The 24,379-nt window shown below is 48.9% G+C and overlaps 1 protein-coding gene across 6 annotated transcripts in view; it reads right to left on the reverse strand.

The window, feature by feature from the left end:
* Nucleotides 1-24,379, reverse strand: part of PIP5K1C (phosphatidylinositol-4-phosphate 5-kinase type 1 gamma) — a 336,412-nt gene that overhangs the window by 124,126 nt on the left and 187,907 nt on the right. For all 6 annotated transcript variants that reach the window (XM_063914840.1, XM_063914837.1, XM_063914838.1 and 3 more), the window contains 2 exons: nt 12,636-12,684; nt 12,396-12,480 (listed from right to left, as the gene is read on the reverse strand). In XM_063914840.1, coding sequence (XP_063770910.1) covers nt 12,396-12,480; nt 12,636-12,684 — 134 coding nt within the window. The remainder of the gene's footprint in view (nt 1-12,395; nt 12,481-12,635; nt 12,685-24,379) is intronic.

Raw genomic sequence — 24,379 nt, forward strand, 5'->3', positions numbered from 1 at the left:
GAAATCTGAGAAATCATAGATTTGATAGAGGATAGCCACTCAGGCTCCCTTGCTGAAATCTGTGCTAAACCAGTGCAATCCTGATTACATGGAATGGAGATCATCCTGAGAGGAGACATATCCTCTGCAGCATATGACACAGAGTCCCTGGACATTGCTTAATGGAGACCACAGACACTCCACACACACACACACACACACACACACACACACACACACACACACACACACACACGGGAGGACAGAGAGAGTTTCACCCCCAAGAATGGCAAGAGAGACACAGAGATTGGAGCCAACCCACACATAGCGCTTTTAATATAAAGGGAGACCTCCTATCAGCGCTGACTGTGCACCTTAATAGGTTAAACAGTCGTTTTGCAGCCTCCTCCCCTCTTCTACAAACCCCTGGTACCGTGAGAGATAGCTGGAGTTGCTTTGGAGGGACTTGCTCTTCCTGGACAGCGCTGTGCAGGCAGGAAAATGGCGCTGAGCGCTGCTGGGTCTGCTCTGAGGAGAAGCTCTGCCCCCAAAATGGCGCCGTCTTTCCACTCTTCCTAGGATTATACTGGCCTGAGGATTTATGCTGGCTGAGATCCCGAGACCCCGACAGGCTGTGTGACCAGTGTAGGGTGTAGGCGCTGGCTCAGGGCGTCCCTCACAGTGCCGCACTATGTACCGCTGAGTCTCCGGAGCGCAGTTAATACTGCGCTCCTACCCTGATGCCGCCATCTTCACACCAGCCCCCCGCTTGCTAGGGGGGTCGGTGACTCACTCGCCACTGATCTTCAGCTCTGTAAGGGGGTGGCGGCATGCTGCTGGGGTGAGCGATCCCCTGTGGCGGGAAACGATTTATCCCCTCAGGAGCTCAGTGTCCTGTCAGCGGAGATAGTGGCTCAGACCCCGCAGGGCGGACACTACTCCCCCCTCCTTAGTCCCATGAAGCAGGAAGGCTGTTGCCAGCAGCCACCCTGTAAAAAATAAGAATTTACTTACCGATAATTCTATTTCTCGGAGTCCGTAGTGGATGCTGGGGTTCCTGAAAGGACCAAGGGGGATAGCGGCTCCGCAGGAGACAGGGCACAAAAAGTAAAGCTTTAGGATCAGGTGGTGTGCACTGGCTCCTCCCCCCATGACCCTCCTCCAAGCCTCAGTTAGGTACTGTGCCCGGACGAGCGTACACAATAAGGAAGGATTTATGAATCCCGGGTAAGACTCATACCAGCCACACCAATCACACTGTACAACCTGTGATCTGAACCCAGTTAACAGTATGATAACAGCGGAGCCTCTGAAAAGATGGCTCACAACAATAATAACCCGATTTTTGTAACTATGTACAAGTAATGCAGATAATCCGCACTTGGGATGGGCGCCCAGCATCCACTACGGACTCCGAGAAATAGAATTATCGGTAAGTAAATTCTTATTTTCTCTATCGTCCTAGTGGATGCTGGGGTTCCTGAAAGGACCATGGGGATTATACCAAAGCTCCCAAACGGGCGGGAGAGTGCGGATGACTCTGCAGCACCGAATGAGAGAACTCCAGGTCCTCCTTAGCCAGGGTATCAAATTTGTAGGATTTTACAAACGTGTTTGCCCCTGACTAAATAGCCGCTCGGCAAAGTTGTAAAGCCGAGACCCCTCGGGCAGCCGCCCAAGATGAGCCCACCTTCCTTGTGGAATGGGCATTTACATATTTTGGCTGTGGCAGGCCTGCCACAGAATGTGCAAGCTGAATTGTATTACACATCCAACTAGCAAAAGTCTGCTTAAAAGCAAGAGCACCAAGTTTGTTGGGTGCATACAGGATAACAGCAAGTCAGTTTTCCTGACTCCAGCCGTCCTGGAACCTATATTTTCAGGGCCCTGACCACATCTAGCAACTTGGAGTCCTCCAAGTCCCTAGTAGGCGCAAGACACCACAATAAGCTGGTTCAGGTGAAACACTGACACCACCTTAGGGAGAGAACTGGGGACGAGTCCGCAGCTCTGCCCTGTCCAAATGGACAAACAGATATGGGCTTTTTTGAGAAAAAAACCACCAATTTTACACTCGCCTGGTCCAGGCCAGGTCCAAGAGCATGTTCACTTTTCATGTGAGATGCTTCAAATCCACAGATTTGACTGGTTTTAAACCAATGTGTTTTGAGGAATCCCAGAACTACGTTGAGATCCCACAGTGCCACTGGAGGCACAAAAGGGGGTTGTATATGCAATACTCCCTTGACAAACTTCTGGACTTCAGGAACTGAAGCCAATTCTTTCTGGAAGAAAAATCGACAGGGCCGAAATTTGAACCTTAATGGACCCCAATTTGAGGCCCATAGACACTCCTGTTTGCAAGAAATGCAGGAATCGATCGAGTTGAAATTTCTTCGTGGGGCCTTCCTGGCCTCACACCACGCAACATATTTTCGCCACATGTGGTGATAATGTTGTGCGGTCACCTCCTTTCTGGCTTTGACCAGGGTAGGAATGACCTCTTCCTGAATGCCTTTTCCCTTAGGATCCGGCGTTCCACCGCCATGCCGTCAAACGCAGCTGCGGTAAGTCTTGGAACAGACATGGTACTTGCTGAAACAAGTCCCTTCTTAGCGGCAGAGGCCATAAGTCCTCTGTGAGCATCTCTTGAAGTTCCGGGTACCAAGTCCTTCTTGGCCAATCCGGAGCCATGAGTATAGTTCTTACTCCTCTACGTCTTATAATTCTCAGTACCTTAGGTATGAAAAGCAGAGGATGGAACACATGCACCGACTGGTACACCCACGGTGTTACCAGAACGTCCACAGCTATTGCCTGAGGGTCTCTTAACCTGGCGCAATACCTGTCCCGTTTTTTGTTCAGACGGGACGCCATCATGTCCACCTTTGGTAATTCCCAACGGTTTACAATTATGTGGAAAACTTCCCCATGAAGTTCCCACTCTGCCGGGTGGAGGTCGTGCCTACTGAGGAAGTCTGCTTCCCAGTTTCCATTCCCGGAATGAAACACTGCTGACAGTGCTATCACATGATTTTCCGCCCAGCGAAAAGTCCTTGCAGTTTTTGCCACTGCCCTCCTGCTTCTTGTGCCGCCCTGTCTATTTACGTGGGCGACTGCCGTGATGTTTTATCCCACTGGATCAATACCGGCTGACCTTGAAGCAGAGGTCTTGCTAAGCTTAGAGCATTATAAATTTACCCTTAGCTATATTTATGTGGAGAAAAATCTCCAGACTTGATCACACTCCCTGGAAATTTTTTCCTTGTGTGACTGCTCCCCAGCCTCTCGGGCTGGCCTCCGTGGTCACCAACATCCAAAACTGAATGCCGAATCTGCGGCCCTCTAGAAGATGAGCACTCTGTAACCACCACAGGAGAGACACCCTTGTCCTTGGATATAGGGTTATCCGCTGATGCATCTGAAGATGCGATCCGGACCATTTGTCCAGCAGATCCCACTGAAAAGTTCTTGCATGAAATCTGCCGACTGGAATTGCTTCGAAGGAAGTCACCATTTTTTTACCATGGCCCTTGTGCAATGATGCACTGATTTTAGGAGGTTGCTGACTAGCTCGGATAACTCCCTGGCTTTCTCTTCCGGGAGAAACACCTTTTTCTGGACTGTGTCCAGAATCATCCCTAAGCACAGGAGACTTGTTGTCGGGATCAGCTGCGATTTTGGAATATTTAGAATCCACCCCTGCTGTTGTAACAGTATCCGAGATAGTGCTACTCCGACCTCCAACTGTTCCCTGGACTTTGCCCTTATCAGGAGATCGTCCAAGTAAGGGATAATTAAGACGCCTTTTCTTCGAAGAAGAACCATCATTTCGGCCATTACCTTGGTAAAGACCCGGGGTGCCGTAGACAATCCAAACGGCAGCGTCTGAAACTGATAGTGACAGTTCTGTACCACGAACCTGAGGTACCCTTAGTGATAAGGGCAAATTTGGGACATGGAGGTAAGCATCCCTGATGTCTCGGGACACCAGATAGTCCCCTTCTTCCCGGTTCGTTATCACTGCTCTGAGTGACTCCATCTTGATTTGAACCTTTGTAAGTGTTCAAATTTTTTTAGATTTAGAATAGGTCTCACCTAGCCTTCTGGCTTCAGTACCACAATATAGTGTGGAATAATACCCCCTTTTCTTGTTGTAGGAGGGGTAATTTAATTATCACCTGCTGGGAATACAGCTCGTGAATTTTTTCCCATACTGCCTCCTTGTCGGAGGGAGACCTTGGTAAAGCAGACTTCAGGAGCCTGCGCAGGGGAAACGTCTCGACATTCCAAACTGTACCCCTGGGATACTACTTGTAGGATCCAGGGGTCCTGTACGGTCTCAGCGTCATGCTGAGAGCTTGTCAGAAGCGGTGGAACGCTTCTGTTCCTGGGAATGGGCTGCCTGCTGCAGTCTTCTTCCCTTTCCTCTATCCCTGGGCAGATATGACTCTTATAGGGACGAAAGGACTGAAGCTGAAAAGACGGTGTCTTTTTCTGCAGAGATGTGACTTAGGGTAAAAAACGGTGGATTTTCCAGCAGTTGCCGTGGCCACCAGGTCCGATGGACCGACCCCAAATAACTCCTCTTCCTTTATACGGCAATACACCTTTGTGCCGTTTGGAATCTGCATCACCTGACCACTGTCGTGTCCATAAACATCTTCTGGCAGATATGGACATCGCACTTACTCTTGATGCCAGAGTGCAAATATCCCTCTGTGCATCTCGCATATATAGAAATACATCCTTTAAATGCTCTATAGTCAATAAAATACTGTCCCTGTCAAGGGTATCAATATTTTTAGTCAGGGAATCCGACCAAGCCACCCCAGCTCTGCACATCCAGGCTGAGGCGATCGCTGGTCGCAGTATAACACCAGTATGTGTGTATATACTTTTTATGATATTTTTCCAGCCTCCTGTCAGCTGGCTCCTTGAGGACGGCCCTATCTATAGACGGTACCGCCACTTGTTCTGATAAGCGTGTGAGCGCCTTATCCACCCTAAGGGGTGTTTCCCAACGCGCCCTAACTTCTGGCGGGAAAGGGTATACCGCCCATATTTTCTATCGGGGGGAACCCACGCATCATCACACACTTCATTTAATTTATCTGATTCAGGAAAAACTACGGTAGTTTTTTCACATCCCACATAATACCCTCTTTTGTGGTACTTGTAGTATCAGAAATATGTAACACCTCCTTCATTGCCCTTAACGTGTGGCCCTAATAAGGAATACGTTTGTTTATTCACCGTCGACACTGGATTCAGTGTCCCTGTCTGTGTCTGTGTCGACCGACTAAAGTAAACGGGCGTTTTAAAACCCCTGACGGTGTTTTTGAGACGTCTGGACCGGTACTAATTGTTTGTCGGCCGTCTCATGTCGTCAACCGACCTTGGCGCGTGTTGACATTATCACGTAATTCCCTAAATAAGCCATCCATTCCGGTGTCGACTCCCTAGAGAGTGACATCACCATTACAGGCAATTGCTCCGCCTCCTCACCAACATCGTCCTCATACATGTCGACACACACGTACCGACACACAGCACACACACAGGGAATGCTCTGATAGAGGACAGGACCCACTAGCCCTTTGGAGAGACAGAGGGAGAGTTTGCCAGCACACACCAAAAACGCTATAATTATATAGGGACAACCTTATATAAGTGTTTTCCCTTATAGCATCTTTTTTATATATTTCTAACGCCAAATTAGTGCCCCCCCTCTCTGTTTTAACCCTGTTTCTGTAGTGCAGTGCAGGGGAGAGCCTGGGCGCCTTCCCTCCAGCCTTTCTGTGAGGGAAAATGGCGCTGTGTGCTGAGGAGATAGGCCCCGCCCCTTTTCGGCGGCCTCGTCTCCCGCTCTTAACGGATTCTGGCAGGGGTTAAATATCTCCATATAGCCCCCGGAGGCTATATGTGAGGTATTTTTAGCCAAAAAAGGTTTTCATTTGCCTCCCAGGGCGCCCCCCTCCCAGCGCCCTGCACCCTCAGTGACTGCCGTGTGAAGTGTGCTGAGAGGAAAATGGCGCACAGCTGCAGTGCTGTGCGCTACCTTAAGAAGACTGAGGAGTCTTCTGCCGCCGATTCTGGACCTCTTCTCGTTTCAGCATCTGCAAGGGGGCCGGCGGCGAGGCTCCGGTGACCATCCAGGCTGTACCTGTGATCGTCCCTCTGGAGCTAATGTCCAGTAGCCAAGAAGCCAATCCATCCTGCACGCAGGTGAGTTCACTTCTTCTCCCCTAAGTCCCTCGTTGCAGTGATCCTGTTGCCAGCAGGACTCACTGTAAAATAAAAAACCTAAGCTAAACTTTTCTAAGCAGCTCTTTAGGAGAGCCACCTAGATTGCACCCTTCTCGGCCGGGCACAAAAATCTAACTGAGGCTTGGAGGAGGGTCATGGGGGGAGGAGCCAGTGCACACCACCTGATCCTAAAGCTTTACTTTTTGTGCCCTGTCTCCTGCGGAGCCGCTATCCCCCTTGGTCCATTCAGGAACCCCAGCATCCACTAGGACGATAGAGAAATAAGAATTTACTTACCGATAATTCTATTTCTTGTAGTCCGTAGTGGATGCTGGGGACTCCGTAAGGACCATGGGGAATAGCGGCTCCGCAGGAGACTGGGCACAAAAGTAAAGCTTTAGAACTACCTGGTGTGCACTGGCTCCTCCCCCTATGACCCTCCTCCAAGCCTCAGTTAGGATACTGTGCCCGGACGAGCGTACACAATAAGGAAGGATTTTGAATCCCGGGTAAGACTCATACCAGCCACACCAATCACACCGTACAACTCGTGATCTAAACCCAGTTAACAGCATGATAACAGAGGAGCCTCTAGAAAAGATGGCTCACTACAGCAATAACCCGATTTTTTGGTAACAATAACTATGTACCAGTATTGCAGACAATCCGCACTTGGGATGGGCGCCCAGCATCCACTACGGACTACGAGAAATAGAATTATCGGTAAGTAAATTCTTATTTTCTCTAACGTCCTAAGTGGATGCTGGGGACTCCGTAAGGACCATGGGGATTATACCAAAGCTCCCAAACGGGCGGGAGAGTGCGGATGACTCTGCAGCACCAAATGAGAGAACTCCAGGTCCTCCTCAGCCAGGGTATCAATTTTGTAGAATTTTACAAACGTATTTGCTCCTGACCAAGTAGCTGCTCGGTAAAGTTGTAAAGCCGAGACCCCTCGGGCAGCCGCCCAAGATGAGCCCATCTTCCTTGTGGAGTGGGCATTTACAGATTTTTGGCTGTGGCAGGCCTGCCACAGAATGTGCAAGCTGAATTGTACTACAAATCCAACGAGCAATAGTCTGCTTAGAAGCAGGAGCACCCAGCTTGTTGGGTGCATACAGGATAAACAGCGAGTCAGAGTTTCTGACTCCAGCCGTCCTGGAAATATATATTTTCAGGGCCCTGACAACGTCTAGCAACTTGGAGTCCTCCAAGTCCCTAGTAGCCGCAGGCACCACAATAGGTTGGTTCAGGTGAAACGCTGAAACCACCTTAGGGAGAAACTGAGGACGAGTCCTCAATTCCGCCCTGTCCGAATGGAAAATCAGATAAGGGCTTTTACAGGATAAAGCCGCCAGGGCCAACAGCATGACCACTTTCCATGTGAGATATTTTAACTCCACAGATTTAAGTGGTTCAAACCAATGTGGTTTTTTGGAACCCAAAACCTACATTGAGATCCCAAGGTGCCACTGGAGGCACAAAAGGAGGCTGTATATGCAGTACCCCTTTTACAACGTCTGAACTTCAGGGACTGAAGCTAGTTCTTTTTGGAAGAAAATTGACAGGGCCGAAATTTGAACCTTAATGGACCCCAATTTCAGGCCCATAGACACTCCTGTTTGCAGGAAATGTAGGAATCGACCCAGTTGAATTTCCTCCGTCGGCCTTACTGGCCTCGCACCACGCAACATATTTACGCCAAATGCGGTGATAATGTTTTGCGGTTACATCCTTCCTGGCTTTGATCAGGATAGGGATGACTTCATCCGGAATGCCTTTTTTCCTTCAGGATCCGGCGTTCAACCGCCATGCCGTCAAACGCAGTCGCGGTAAGACAGGGTCCTTGCTGGAGCAGGTCCCTTCTTAGAGGTAGAGGCCACGGATCCTCCGTGAGCATCTCTTGAAGTTCCGGTTACCAAGTCCTTCTTGGCCAATCCGGAGCCACGAATATAGTGCTTACTCCTCTCCATCTTATCAATCTCAGTACCTTGGGTATGAGAGGCAGATGAGGGAACACATACACTGACTAGTACACCCACGGTGTTACCAGAGCGTCTACTGTCTGCTGAGGAAGTCTGCTTCCCAGTTGTCCACTCCCGGAATTGCTGACAGTGCCATCACATGATTTTCTGCCCAGCGAAGAATCCTTGCAGCTTCTGCCATTGCCCTCCTGCTTCTTGTGCCACCCTGTCTGTTTACGTGGGTGACTGCCGTGATGTTGTCCGACTGGATCAACACCGGCTGACCTTGAAGCAGAGGTCTTGCTAAGCTTAGAGCATTGTAAATGGCCCTTAGCTTCAGGATATTTATGTGAAGTGATGTCTCCAGGCTTGACCATAAGCCCTGGAAATTCCTTCCCTGTGTGACTGCTCCCCAGCCTCGCAGGCTGGCATCCGTGGTCACCAGGACCCAGTCCTGAATGCCGAATCTGTGGCCCTCTAGAAGATGAGCACTCTGCAACCACCACAGGAGGGACACCCTTGTTCTTGGTGACAGGGTTATCCGCTGATGCATCTGAAGATGCGACCCGGACCATTTGTCCAGCAGGTCCCACTGGAAAGTTCTTGCGTGGAATCTGCCGAATGGGATTGCTTCGTAGGAAGCCACCATTTTACCCAGAACCCTTGTGCATTGATGCACTGAGACTTGGCTCGGTTTTAGGAGGTTCCTGACTAGCTCGGATAACTCCCTGGCTTTCTCCTCCGGGAGAAACACCTTTTTCTGGACTGTGTCCAGGATCATCCCTAGGAACAGAAGACGAGTCGTCGGAACCAGCTGCGATTTTGGAATATTGAGAATCCAATCGTGCTGCCGCAACACTACCTGAGATAGTGCTACACCGACCTCCAACTGTTCCCTGGATCTTACCCTTATCAGGGAATCGTCCAAGTAAGGGATAACTAAAATTCCCTTCCTTCGAAGGAATATCATAATTTCGGCCATTACCTTGGTAAAGACCCGGGGTGCCGTGGACCATCCATACGGCAGCGTCTGAACTGATAGTGACAGTTCTGTACCATAAACCTGAGGTACCCTTGGTGAGAAGGGTAAATTTGGACATGAAGGTAAGCATCCTTGATGTCCCGAGACATCATGTAGTCCCCTTCTTCCAGGTTCGCAATCACTGCTCTGAGTGACTCAATCTTGAATTTGAACCTCTGTATGTAAGTGTTCAAAGATTTTAGATTTAGAATCGGTCTCACCGAGCCGTCCGGCTTCGGACCACAACCGTGTGGAATAATACCCCGTTCCCTGTTGCAGGAGGGGTACCTTGATTATCACCTGCTGGGAATACAGCTTGTGAATGGCTTCCAAAACTGTCTCCCTGTCAGAAGGAGACATCGGTAAAGCCGACTTTAGGAAACGGCGAGGGGGAGACGTCTCGAATTCCAATTTGTACCCCTGAGATATCACCTGAAGGATCCAGGGGTCTACTTGCGAGTGAGCCCACTGCGCGCTGAAATTCATTGAGACGGGCCCCCCACCGTGCCTGATTCTGCTTGTAAAGCCCCAGCGTCATACTGAGGGCTTGGCAGAGGCGGGAGAGGGTTTCTGTTCCTGGGAACTGGCTGATTTCTGCAGCCTTTTTTCCTCTTCCTCTGTCACGGGGCAGAAATGAGGAACCTTTTGCCCGCTTGTCCACGAAAAGACTGCGCCTGATAATACGGCGTCTTCTCATGTTGAGAGGCGACCTGGGGTACAAACGTGGATTTCCCAGCTGTTGCCGTGGCCACCAGGTCTGAAATACCGACCCCAAATAACTCCTCCCCTTAATAAGGCAATACTTCCAAATGCCGTTTGAAATCCGCATCCCCTGACCACTGTCGTGTCCATAACCCTCTACTGGTAGAAATGGACAACGCACTTAGTCTTGATGCCAGTCGGCAAATATTCCGCTGTGCATCACGCATATATAGAAATGCATCTTTTAAATGCTCTATAGGCAAAAATATACTGTCCCTATGTAGGGTATCAATATTTTCAGTCAGGGAATCCGACCACGCCAACCCAGCACTGCACATCCAGGCTGAGGCGATTGCTGGTCGCAGTATAACACCAGTATGTGTGTAAATACATTTTAGGATACCCTCCTGCTTTCTATCAGCAGGATCCTTAAGGGCGGCCATCTCAGGAGAGGGTAGAGCCCTTGTTCTTACAAGCGTGTGAGCGCTTTATCCACCCTAGGGGGTGTTTCCCAACGCACCCTAACCTCTGGCGGGAAAGGATATAATGCCAATAACATTTTAGAAATTATCAGTTGTTATCGGGGGAAACCCACGCATCATCACACACCTCATTTAATTTCTCAGATTCAGGAAAACTACAGGTAGTTTTTCCTCACCGAACATAATACCCCTTTTTGGTGGTACTCGTATTATCAGAAATGTGTAAAACATTTTTCATTGCCTCAATCATGTAACGTGTGGCCCTACTGGAAGTCACATTTGTCTCTTCACCGTCGACACTGGAGTCAGTATCCGTGTCGGCGTCTATATCTGCCATCTGAGGTAACGGGCGCTTTAGAGCCCCTGACGGCCTATGAGACGTCTGGACAGGCACAAGCTGAGTAGCCGGCTGTCTCATGTCAACCACTGTCTTTTATACAGAGCTGACACTGTCACGTAATTCCTTCCAACAGTTCATCCACTCAGGTGTCGACCCCCTAGGGGGTGACATCACTATTACAGGCAATCTGCTCGGTCTCCACATCATTTTTCTCCTCATACATGTCGACACAAACGTACCGACATATAGCACACACACAGGGAATGCTCTGATAGAGGACAGGACCCCACTAGCCCTTTGGGGAGACCGAGGGAGAGTTTGCCAGCACACACCAGAGCGCTATATATATACAGGGATAACCTTATATGTGTTTTTCCCCTTATAGCTGCTGTTTTATTTAATACTGCGCGTAATTAGTGCCCCCCCTCTCTTTTTTAACCCTTTCTGTAGTGTAGTGACTACAGGGGAGAGCCAGGGAGCTTCCCTCCAACGGAGCTGTGAGGGAAAATGGCGCCAGTGTGCTGAGGAGATAGGCTCCGCCCCCTTATCGGCGGCCTTATCTCCCGTTTTTCGGTGTATTTTGGCAGGGGTTAAATGCATCCATATAGCCCAGGAGCTATATGTGATGCATTTTTTGCCATCCAAGGTGTTTTTATTGCGTCTCAGGGCGCCCCCCCCCAGCGCCCTGCACCCTCAGTGACCGGAGTGTGAAGTGTGCTGAGAGCAATGGCGCACAGCTGCAGTGCTGTGCGCTACCTTGTTGAAGACAGGACGTCTTCTGCCGCCGATTTTCCGGACCTCTTCTGTCTTCTGGCTCTGTAAGGGGGCCGGCGGCGCGGCTCTGGGACCCATCCATGGCTGGGCCTGTGATCGTCCCTCTGGAGCTAATGTCCAGTAGCCTAAGAAGCCCAATCCACTCTGCACGCAGGTGAGTTCGCTTCTTCTCCCCTTAGTCCCTCGATGCAGTGAGCCTGTTGCCAGCAGGTCTCACTGAAAATAAAAAACCTAAAACTAAACTTTTCACTAAGCAGCTCAGGAGAGCCACCTAGTGTGCACCCTTCTCGTTCGGGCACAAAATCTCAACTGAGGCTTGGAGGAGGGTCATAGGGGGAGGAGCCAGTGCACACCAGGTAGTTCTAAAGCTTTACTTTTGTGCCCAGTCTCCTGCGGAGCCGCTATTCCCCATGGTCCTTACGGAGTCCCCAGCATCCACTTAGGACGTTAGAGAAATAATAAACTCTAAAATAAACTTTACTAGAGAAACTCTGGAGAGCTCCCCTAGCTGTGACCGGCTCCTCCGGGCACATTTTCTAAACTGAGTCTGGTAGGAGGGGCATAGAGGGAGGAGCCAGCCCACACTCTCAAACTCTTAAAGTGCCAATGGCTCCTGGTGGACCCATCTATACCCCATGGTACTATTGTGGACCCCAGCATCCTCTAGGACATAAGAGAAATGCTATCTTATATGATAGCCTATTCCTGGACCATGCACTAATCAGCCGACAATTATCCACTAATTCAATATGTCCCTAAGTCTTCCAAAATTGAATCCTGATTTATCGCTATTTTAACATCCTAAAATAGGTTGAAATTTATAATTACACTTGTTTATGCAGACCTCCTCTTAAACTGCTCTGCAAGCCAACAATGCTACTTACAGAATGTCTTGCGGAACACTGTATTGGTCATAAATTTGAAGAAACGTTCGGCATAAAAACTTGGTCTGTGTACAGACACCGTGTCCTGAAAAAAAAAGTTTGGCACATTTAAAAAGAAAATCACTTTGACACATACACTTATTTAAAAAAAAAAAAAATACATTTATAATAAAATGACAGTAATTTAAATTATAGTAATTTAAGTTGGTTAATGGTGTTAGCCATATTATCAGAGCTTACCCCGTCATGAACAAGAGCTTTCCAAGTGTGCTCCAGCTTCTTGATTAACCTGAAAAGGGAGTGCATATTAGGTCACCCGAACATTCGTGGTCATCTCACTAGCGATGGTTAATAAAGACATATTTTAAAACTATTGTTTCTGCTTGCTCTGAGATTAGACTTTTCGTTTGCAAGATCTATATCAGTGTTAACCAATAATAATTTAAATTATTTTAATGCTGAATTACAATGACAAATATTTGCATAGTGATCTTTCTCACGAAGATCATGTCAGATGATATTTTTCCCACAATTAAATTAGACCTTGAAAAAAAAAACCCTGCACGTTAAAAAACAACTTTTCATAGGAAGAATTAGTGACACAAAATCTAAAATATCCTTATTACACAATTATTAAGGCCCTTTCATAATGAGGATGTAGCCGTGTTCAGAAATAACCAATTACATTCAGAATTTTGTTCAAAAATAACATTTTACTTACCGGTAAATCTATTTCTCGTAGGCCGTAGTGGATGCTGGGGACTCCGTAAGGACCATGGGGAATAGACAGGCTCCGCAGGAGACATGGGCACTTTTAGAAAGAATTTAGATTCTGGTGTGCTCTGGTTCCTCCCTCTAGGTCTCTCCTCCAGACCTCAGTTAGAGAAACTGTGCCCGGAAGAGCTGACAGTACAAGGAAAGGATTTTGGAAATCCAGGGCAAGACTCATACCAGCCACACCGTATAACTCGTGATAAACTTACCCAGTCAACAGTATGAACAACAACAGAGCATCAGTTCAACCCTGATGCAACAATAACATAGCCCTTATTGCAGCAATAACTATATACAAGTCTTGCAGAAGAAGTCCGCACTTGGGACGGGCGCCCAGCATCCACTACGGACTACGAGAAATAGATTTACCGGTAAGTAAAATCTTATTTTCTCTAACTTCCAAGGGGATGCTGGGGACTCCGTAAGGACCATGGGGATTGTACCAAAGCTCCCAAACAGGCGGGAGAGTGCGGATGACTCTGCAGCACCGATTGAGCAAACAATAGGACCTCATCAGCCAGGGTATCAAACTTGTAGAACTTTGCAAAAGTGTTTGAACCTGACCAAGTAGCAGCTCGGCATAGTTGTAATGCCGAGACCCCTCGGGCAGCCGCCCAAGAAGAGCCCACCTTCCTAGTGGAATGGGCTTTAACTGATTTTGGCAGCGGCAATCCAGCCGCAGAATGAGCCTGCTGAATCGTGTTACAGATCCAGCGAGCAATAGTTTGCTTTGAAGCAGGAGCACCCAGCTTGTTGGATGCATACAGGATAAACAGTGACTCCGTTTTCCTGACTCTAGCCATTCTGGCTACATAAACCTTCAAAGCCCTGACCACATCCAGTAACTCTGAATCCTCCAAGTCACGAGTAGCCACAGGCACCACAATAGGTTGGTTCATATGAAAAGATGACATCACTTTTGGCAGAAATTGTGGACGGGTCCGCAATTCTGCTCTATCCATATGGAAAACCAGATAGGGGCTTTTATGTGACAAAGCCGCTAATTCTGACACACGCCTAGCCGAAGCCAAGGCTAATAGCATGACCACCTTCCACGTGAGATATTTTAACTCCACCGTTTTAAGTGGTTCAGTGTGATTTCAGGAAACTTAACACCACGTTAAGATCCCAAGGTGCCACTGGAGGCACAAAAGGAGGCTGAATATGCAGCACTCCCTTTACAAATGTCTGAACTTCTGGTAGAGAAGCCAACTCTTTTTGAAAGAAAATGGATAGGGCCGAAATCTGAACCTTAATGGAGCCCAATTTTAGGCCCAAATTCACTCCTGACTGTAGGAAGTGAAGGAAACGGCCCAGCTGGAATTCCTCTGTAGGAGCATTCCTGGCCTCACACCAAGAAACATATTTTCGCCATATACGGTGATAATGTTTAGCTGTCACGTCCTTCCTAGCCTTTATCAGCGTAGGAATGACCTCGTCCGGAATGCCCTTTTCTGCCAGGATCCGGCGTTCAACCGCCATGCCGTCAAACGCAGCCGCGGTAAGACTTGGAACAGACAGGGCCCCTGTTGCAACAGGTCCCGTCTTTGAGGAAGAGGCCACGGGTCCTCTGTGAGCATTTCTTGCAGATCTGGATACCAGGTCCTTCGTGGCCAATCTGGAACAATGAGGATTGTTCTCACTCCTCCATTCTTTATTATCATCAGCACCTTGGGAATGAGAGGAAGAGGAGGAAATACATAGACCGACTGGAACACCCACGGTGTCACCAGTGCGTCTACCGCTATTGCTTGAGGGTCTCTTGACCTGGTGCAATACCTCTAGTTTTTTGTTGAGGCGGGATGCCATCATGTCCACCTGTGGCAGTTCCCACCGATATGTGATCTGTGTGAAGACTTCCTGATGAAGTCCCCACTCTCCCGGGTGGAGGTCGTGTCTGCTGAGGAAGTCTGCTTCCCAGTTGTCCACTCCCGGGATGAACACTGCTGACAGAGCGCTTACGTGATTCTCCGCCCAGCAAAGAATTCTGGTGGCTTCTGCCATCGCCACTATGCTCCTTGTGCCGCCTTGGCGGTTCACCTGAGCCACTGCGGTGATGTTGTCTGACTGAATCAGAACCGGTTGGTCGCGAAGCAAGTGCTCCGCTTGACGTAGGGCGTTGTATACGGCCCTTAGTTCCAGGATGTTGATGTGAAGGCAAGTCTCTTGACTTGACCACAGACCTTGGAAATTTCTTCCCTGTGTGACTGCTCTCCACCCTCGGAGGCTAGCGTCCGTGGTCACCAGGACCCAGTCCTGAATTCCGAATCTGCGTCCCTCTAGAAGGTGAGAACTCTGCAGCCACCACAAGAGCGACCCCCTGGCCCTGGGGGACAGGGTGATTAACCGATGCATCTGAAGATGTGATCCGGACCACTTGTCCAGTAAGTCCCATTGGAAGGTCCTCGCATGGAACCTGCCTCGTATGATGCCACCATCCGTCCCAGGACTCGAGTGCAGTGATGCACTGACACCTGTTTTGGTTTTAATAGATTCCTGACCAGTGTCATGAGCTCCTGAGCTCTCTCTATCGGGAGATAAACCCTTTTCTGGTCTGTGTCTAGAATCATGCCTAGGAAAGGCAGATGAGCCGTAGGAACCAACTGCGACTTTGGAATATATAGAATCCAGCCGTGTTGCCGTTACACTTCCAGAGAAAGTGATACGCTGTTCAGCAACTGCTCTCTTGATCTCGCTTTTATGAGGAGATCGTCCAAGTACGGGATAATTGTGACACCTTGCTTCTGCAGGAGCACCATAATTTCCGCCATTACCTTGGTGAAGATTCTTGGGGCCGTGGAGAGACCAAACGACAACGTCTGAAATTGGTAATGACAATCCTGTACCGCAAATCTGAGGTACGCCTGATGAGGTGGATAAATGGGGACATGAAGGTATGCATCCTTTATGTCCAGAGACACCATAAAATCTCCCCCTTTCAGGCTTGCGATGACCGCTCTTAGCGACTCCATCTTGAACTTGAACCTTTTCAGGTATACGTTCAGGGATTTTAAATTCAATATGGATCTGACCGAACCGTCCGGTTTCATTACTACAATATGGTCGAATAATAACCCCCCCCTTGTTGAAGGAGGGGAACCTTGACCACCACCTGTTGAAGATACAATATGTGAATTGCAGTTAACACTATTTCCCTCTCGTGGGGGGAAGCCGGCAGGGCCGTCGGTGAGGGGGCATCTCCTTAAAGTCCAGCTTGTATCCCTGAGACACAATATCTATTGCCCAGGGATCCAACAGGGAGTGAACCCACTTGTGGCTGAAATTACGAAGACGTGCCCCCACCGGGCCTAGCTCCGCCTGTGGAGCCCCAGCGACATGCGGTGGATTTTGAAGAGGTCGGGGAGGACTTCTGTTCCTGGGAACTAGCTGTGTTGTGCAGCTTCTTTCCTCTGCCCCTGCCTCTGGCAAGAAAAGACGCACCTCGGACTTTGTTTCTTTGTGTTGGAAAGGCTGCATTTGATAATGTCGTGCTTTCCTAGGCTGTGCAGGAATATAAGGCAAAAGATCAGAATTACCAGCTATAGCTGTGGAGACCAGGTCCGAGATCCCTTCTCCACACAATTCTCAGCCTTCCATATGCCTCTTAAGTCAGCATCACCTGTCCATTGCATATTCTACAGGACACGTCAAGCAGAAATCGACATAGCGTTGACTCTAGAACCCAGTAGACTAATGTCTCTTTGGGCATGTTTAATTATATATATATATATATATATATATATATATATATATATATATATATATATATATATATATATATATATATATATATATAATAAGAATTTACTCACCAGTAATTCTATTTCTCGTAGTCCGTAGTGGATGCTGGGAACTCCGTAAGGACCATGGGGAATAGCGGGCTCCGAAGGAGGCTGGGCACTCTAGAAAGATTTATGACTACCTGGTGTGCACTGGCTCCTCCCACTATGACCCTCCTCCAAGCCTCAGTTAGGACACTGTGCCCGGACGAGCAGACATAATAAAGGAAGGATTTAGAATCCCGGGTAAGACTCTTACCAGCCACACCAATCACACCGTACAACTCTATATCCAGTTTGACAGTATGAAAACAACTGAGCCTCTCAACAGATGGCTCAACAATAACCCTTTAGTTAACAATAACTATTTACAAGTATTGCAGACAATCCGCACTTGGAATGGGCGCCCAGCATCCACTACGGACTACGAGAAATAGAATTACCGGTGAGTAAATTCTTATTTTCTCTAACGTCCTAGTGGATGCTGGGAACTCCGTAAGGACCATGGGGATTATACCAAAGCTCCCAAACGGGCGGGAGAGTGCGGATGACTCTGTAGCACCGAATGAGAGAACTCCAGGTCCTCCTCAGCCAGGGTATCAAATTTGTAGAATTTTGCAAACGTGTTTGCCCCTGACCAAGTAGCTGCTCGGCAAAGTTGTAAAGCCGAGACCCCTCGGGCAGCCGCCCAAGATGAGCCCACCTTCCTTGTGGAATGGGCATTTACAGATTTTGGCTGTGGTATGCCTGCCACAGAATGTGCAAGCTGAATTGTACTACAAATCCAGCGAGCAATAGAGTGCTTAGAAGCAGGAGCACCCAGCTTGTTGGGTGCATACAGGATAAACAGCGAGTCAGAGTTTCCGATTCCAGCCGTCCTGGAAACATATATTTTCAGGGCCCTGACAACGTCTAGCAACTTGGAGTCCTCCAATTCACTAGTAGCCGCCGGCACCACAATAGGCTGGTTCAGGTGAAACGCTGACACCACCTTAGGAAGAAATTGGGGACGAGTCCTCAATTCTGCCCTATCCATATGGAAAATCAGATAAGGGCTTTTACATGATAAAGCCGCCAATTCTGACACTCGCCTGGCTGAAGCCAAGGCCAATAACATGACCACTTTCCACGTGAGATATTTTAGATCCACGGTTTTTAGTGGCTCAAACCAATGTGATTTTAAGAAAACTCAACACCACGTTGAGATCCCAAGGTGCCACAGGGGGCACAAACGGGGGCTGAATATGCAGCACTCCTTTCACAATGCCTGAACTTCAGGTACTGAAGCTAATTCTTTTTGAAAGAAAATCGACAAAGCTGAGATCTGTACTTTAATGGAGCCTAGACTAAGGCCCATATTCACTCCTGCTTGCAGGAAATGTAGAAATCGACCTAGTGGAAATTCCTCTGTTGGGGCCTTTTTGGCCTCGCACCATGCAACATATTCCCGCCACATGCGTTGATAATGCTTTGCCGTAACATCTTTCCTGGCTTTAATAAGCGCAGGAATGACTTCTTCCGGAATACCCTTTTCCTTCAGGATCCGGCGCTCAATCGCCATGCCGTCAAACGCAGCCGCGGTAAGTCTTGGAACAGACAGGGCCCCTGCTGAAGCAGGTCCTGTCTGAGCGGCAGAGGCCATGGGTCCTCTGATATCATTTCCTGAAGTTCCGGGTACCAAGCCCTTCTTGGCCAATCCGGAACCACGAGTATCGTTCTTACTCCTCGCCATCTTATTATTCTCAGTACCTTTGGTATGAGAGGCAGAGTAGGGAACACATAAACCGACTGGTACACCCACGGTGTCACTAGAGCGTCCACAGCTATCGCCTGAGGGTTCCTTGACCTAGCGCAATATCTCTTTAGCTTTTTGTTGAGGCGGGACGCCATCATGTCCACCTGTGGCCTTTCCCAACGGTTTACCAACAGCAGGAAGACTTCTGGATGAAGTCCCCACTCTCCCGGGTGTAGGTCGTGTCTGCTGAGGAAGTCTGCTTCCCAGTTGTCCACTCCCGGAATGAACACTGCTGACAGTGCTAGTACGTGATTTTCCGCCCATCGGAGAATCCTTGTGGCTTCTGCCATTGCCATCCTGCTTCTTGTGCCGCCCTGTCGGGTCACATGGGCGACTGCCGTGATGTTGTCTGACTGTATCAGTACCGGCTGGTTTTGAAGCAGGGGTCTTGCCTGACTTAAGGCATTGTAAATGGACCTCAGTTCCAGAATTTATATGTAGGGAAGTCTCCTGACCTGACCATAGGCCCTGGAAGTTTCTTCCCTGTGTGACTGCTCCCCAGCCTTGAAGGCTGGCATCCGTGGTCACCAGGACCCAGTCCTGTATGCCGAAACTGCGGCCCTCTAGAAGATGAGCACCCTGCATCCACCACAGTAGAGACACCCTGGTCCTTGGAGACAGGGTTATCATTTGATGCATTTGAAGATGCGATCCCGACCACTTATCTAAGAGGTCTCACGGGAAGGTCCTCGCATGGAACCTGCCGAATGGAATTGCTTCGTATGAAGCCACCATTTTTCCCAGGACTCGTGTGCAACGATGCACCGATACCCTTTTTGGTTTTAGGAGGTCTCCGATACCCTTTTTGGTTTTAGGAGGTCTCTGACTAGAGATGACAGCTCCTTGGCTTTCTCCTGCGGGAGAAACACTTTTTTCTGTTCTGTGTCCAAAATCATCCCCAGGAACAGTAAGCGAGTGGAAGGAACCAGCTGTGACTTTGGAATGTTCAGAATCCAGCCATGCTGTTGTAACACCTCCTGAGATAGTGCTACTCCGACCAGTAACTGCTCCCTGGACCTTGCCTTTATAAGGAGATCATCCAAGTATGGGATAAATAAAAACTCCCTTTTTTTTTTTTTTTTTTTTTGAAGGAGTATCATCATTTTTGCCATTACCTTGGTAAACACCCTCGGTGCCGTGGACAGTCCAAACGGTAGTGTCTGGAATTGGTAATGGCAATCCTGTACCACAATCTGAGGTACTCCTGGTGAGGAAGGTAAATAGGGACATGCAGGTAAGCATCCTTGATGTCCAGGGATACCATGTAATCCCCCTCGTCCAGGCTTGCAATAACCGCCCTGAGCGATTCCATCTTGAACTTTGTTATGTAAGTGTTCAAGGATTTCCATTTTAAAATGGGTCTCACCGAACCGGCTGGTTTCGGTACCACAAACAGTGTGGAATAGTAACCCCGTCCTTGTTGAAGTAGGGGCACCTTGACTATCACCTGCTGGGAATACAGCTTGTGAATTGCCTCTAGCACAGCCTCCCTGCCTGAGGGAGTTGTCAGCAAGGCAGATTTGGGTAAACGGCAGGGGGGAGACGCCTCGACTTCCAGCTTGTACCCCTGAGATACTACTTGAAGGATCCAGGGATCCACCTGTGAGCGAGCCCACTGATCGCTGAAATTTTTGAGGCGGCCTTCCACCGTACCTGGCTACGCCTGTGGAGCCCCCGCGTCATGCGGTGGGCTACTCAGAGGAAGCAGGGGAAGAATTTTGATTCTGGGGACTGGCTGCTGGTGCAGCATTTTCCCTCTTCCCTCGTTTGACCCGCCTGCTTTTTTGAAGCCGAAAGGACTGTACCTGATAATACAGTGCGTTTCTTAGGCTGTGAGGAAACCTGAGGTAAAATATTTTCATCCCAGCTGTTGCTGTGGATCCTCACCCTTATAAGGCTCTATGTGCCTTTTAAAGTCAGCATCACCTGTCCAGTGTCGGGTCTCCAATACCCTCCTGACAGAATGGGCATTGCAATAATTCAGGATGCCAGCCGGCAAAATATTCCTCTGTGCATCCCTCATATATAAGACGACGTCTTATGTTCGCAAAATAGTATCCCTGTTTGAAAGGGGTACAGACCATGCTGCAGCAGTCTGCAGGTCTCAATCTAGTACCCGAGTGTGTAAAAACAGACTTCAGGATAGCCTCCTGCTATTTATCAGCAGGTACCTTCAAAGGTGGCCGTATCCTAAGACGGCAGTGCCACCTTGACAAACGTGTGAGCGCCTTATCCACCCTAGGGGATATCTCCCAGCGTAACTTATCCTCTGGCGGGAAAGGGTACGCCATCAGTAACTTGTTATAAATTACCAGTTTCTTATCAGGGAAACCCACGCTTTGTCACACTACATTCACTCATTTGATGGGGGAACAAAACACTGCCTGCTTTTTCTCCCCACACATAAAACCCTTTGTTTTTAGTGGTACTTGGGTTAATGTCAGAAATGTGTAACATTTTATATTGCCGGGATCATGTAACGGATGTTCCTAGTGGATTGTGTATATGTCTCAACCTCGTCGACTCTGGAGTCAGACTCCGTGTCGACATCTGTGTCTGCCATCTGAGGGAGCGTTGATGGCCTTTGAGACATCTGGGCAGGCGCGGGCTGAGAAGCCGGCTGTCCCATAGCTGTTACGTCATCCAGCCTTTTATGTAAGGAGTTGACACTGTCGGTTAATACCTTCCACCTATCCATCCACTCTGGTGTCGGCCCACAGGGGCGACATCTCATTTATCGGCAACTGCTCCGCCTCCACATAAATCTCCTCATCAAACATGTCGACACAGCCGTACCGACACACCGCACACACACAAGGAATGCTCCAATGAGGACAGGACCCACAAAAGCCCTTTGGGGGGACAGAGTGAGAGTATGCCAGCACACACCAGAGCGCTATATAATGCAGGGACTAACTGAGTTATGTCCCCTATAGCTGCTTTTATATAATTTATACTGCGCCTAAATTTAGTGCCCCCCTCTCTGTTTTAACCCTGTTCTGTAGTGTAGACTGCAGGGGAGAGCCAGGGAGCTTCCCTCCAACGGAGCTGTGAGGGAAAAATGGCGCCAGTGTGCTGAGGAGATAGGCTCCGCCCCTTTTTCGCGGCCTTTTCTCCCGCATTTTTATGGAATCTGGCAGGGGTTAATATACATCCATATAGCCCTGGGGGTTATATGTGATGTATTTTTGCCAGCCAAGGTGTTTATATTGCTGCTCAGGGCGCCCCCCCCCCAGCGCCCTGCACCCATCAGTGACCGGAGTGTGTGGTGTGCATGAGGAGCAATGGCGCACAGCTGCAGTGCTGTGCGCTACCTTGGTGAAGACTGATGTCTTCTGCCGCCGTTTTTCCGGACCTCTTCTTGCTTCTGGCTCTGTAAGGGGGACGGCGGCGCGGCTCCGGGACCGAACACCAAGGACTGGGCCTGCGGTCGATCCCTCTGGAGCTAATGGTGTCCAGTAGCCTAAGAAGCCCAATCCGGCTGCAAGCAGGCGAGTTCGCTTCTTCTCCCCTTAGTCCCTCGCTGCAGTGAGCCTGTTGCCAGCAGGTCTCACTGAAAATAAAAAACCTAAATCTATACTTTCTTTCTAAGGGCTCAGGAGAGCCCCTAGTGTGCATCCAACCTCGGCCGGGCACAAGATCTAACTGAGGCTTGGAGGAGGGTCATAGTGGGAGGAGCCAGTGCACACCAGGTAGTCATAAATCTTTCTAGAGTACCCAGCCTCCTTCGGAGCCCGCTATTCCCCATGGTCCTTACGGAGTTCCCAGCATCCACTAGGACGTTAGAGAAATATATATATATATATATATATATATATATATATATATATATATATATATATATATATATATATAAGAATTTACTTACCGATAATTCTATTTCTCGTAGTCCGTAGTGGATGCTGGGGACTCCGTAAGGACCATGGGGAATAGCGGCTCCGCAGGAGACTGGGCACAAAAGTAAAGCTTTAGAACTACCTGGTGTGCACTGGCTCCTCCCCCTATGACCCTCCTCCAAGCCTCAGTTAGGATACTGTGCCCGGACGAGCGTACACAATAAGGAAGGATTTTGAATCCCGGGTAAGACTCATACCAGCCACACCAATCACACCATATAACTTGTGATCTAAACCCAGTTAACAGCATGATAACAGAGGAGCCTCTAGAAAAGATGGCTCACTACAGCAATAACCCGATTTTTTGGTAACAATAACTATGTACCAGTATTGCAGACAATCCGCACTTGGGATGGGCGCCCAGCATCCACTACGGACTACGAGAAATAGAATTATCGGTAAGTAAATTCTTATTTTCTCTAACGTCCTAAGTGGATGCTGGGGACTCCGTAAGGACCATGGGGATTATACCAAAGCTCCCAAACGGGCGGGAGAGTGCGGATGACTCTGCAGCACCAAATGAGAGAACTCCCGGTCCTCCTCAGCCAGGGTATCAAATTTGTAGAATTTTACAAACGTATTTGCTCCTGACCAAGTAGCTGCTCGGCAAAGTTGTAAAGCCGAGACCCCTCGGGCAGCCGCCCAAGATGAGCCCACCTTCCTTGTGGAATGGGCTTTTACAGATTTTGGCTGTGGCAGGCCTGCCGCAGAATGTGCAAGCTGAATTGTACTACAAATCCAACGAGCAAGAGTCTGCTTAGAAGCAGGAGCACCCAGCTTGTTGGGTGCATACAGAATAAACAACGAGTCAGATTTTCTGACTCCAGCCGTCCTGGAAAACTATATTTCCAGGGCTCTGACAACGTCTAGCAACTTGGAGTCCTCCAAGTCCCTAGTAGCCGCAGGCACCACAATAGGTTGATTCAGGTGAAACGCTGAAAACCACCTTAGGGAGAAACTGAGGACAAGTCCTCAATTCCGCCCTGTCCGAATGGAAAATCAGATGAGGGCTTTTACAGGATAAAGCCGCCAATTCTGAAACGCACCTGGCCCAGGCCAGGGCCAACAGCATGACCACTTTCCATGTGAGATATTTTAACTCCACATATTTAAGTGGTTCAAACCAATGTGACTTTTGGAACCCAAAAACTACATTTTGATCCCAAGGTGCCACTGGAGGCACAAAAGGAGGCTGTATATACAGTACCCCTTTCACAAACGTCTGAACTTCAGGGACTGAAGCTAGTTCTTTTTGGAAGAAAATTGACAGGGCCGAAATTTGAACCTTAATGGACCCCCATTTCAGGCCCATAGACACTCCTGTTTGCAGGAAATGTAGGAATCGACCTAGTTGAAAATTCCTCCGTCGGGGCCTTACTGGCCTCGCACCACGCAACATATTTTCGCCAAATGCGGTGATAATGTTTTGTGGTTATATCTTTCCTGGCTTTGATCAGGATAGGGATGACTTCATCCGGAATGCCTTTTTCCTTCAGGATCCGGCGTTCAACCGCCCTGCCGTTAAACGCAGCCGCGGTAAGTCTTGGAACAGACAGGGTCCTTGCTGGAGCAGGTCCCTTCTTAGAGGTAGAGGCCACGGATCCTCCGTGAGCATCTCTTGAAGTTCCGGTTACCAAGTCCTTCTTGGCCAATCCGGAGCCACGAATATAGTGCTTACTCCTCTCCATCTTATAATTCTCAGTACCTTGGTTATGAGAGGCAGAGGAGGGAACACATACA

Source organism: Pseudophryne corroboree, chromosome 1, assembly GCF_028390025.1.
Source record: "Pseudophryne corroboree isolate aPseCor3 chromosome 1, aPseCor3.hap2, whole genome shotgun sequence".
Lineage (NCBI taxonomy): Eukaryota > Metazoa > Chordata > Amphibia > Anura > Myobatrachidae > Pseudophryne > Pseudophryne corroboree.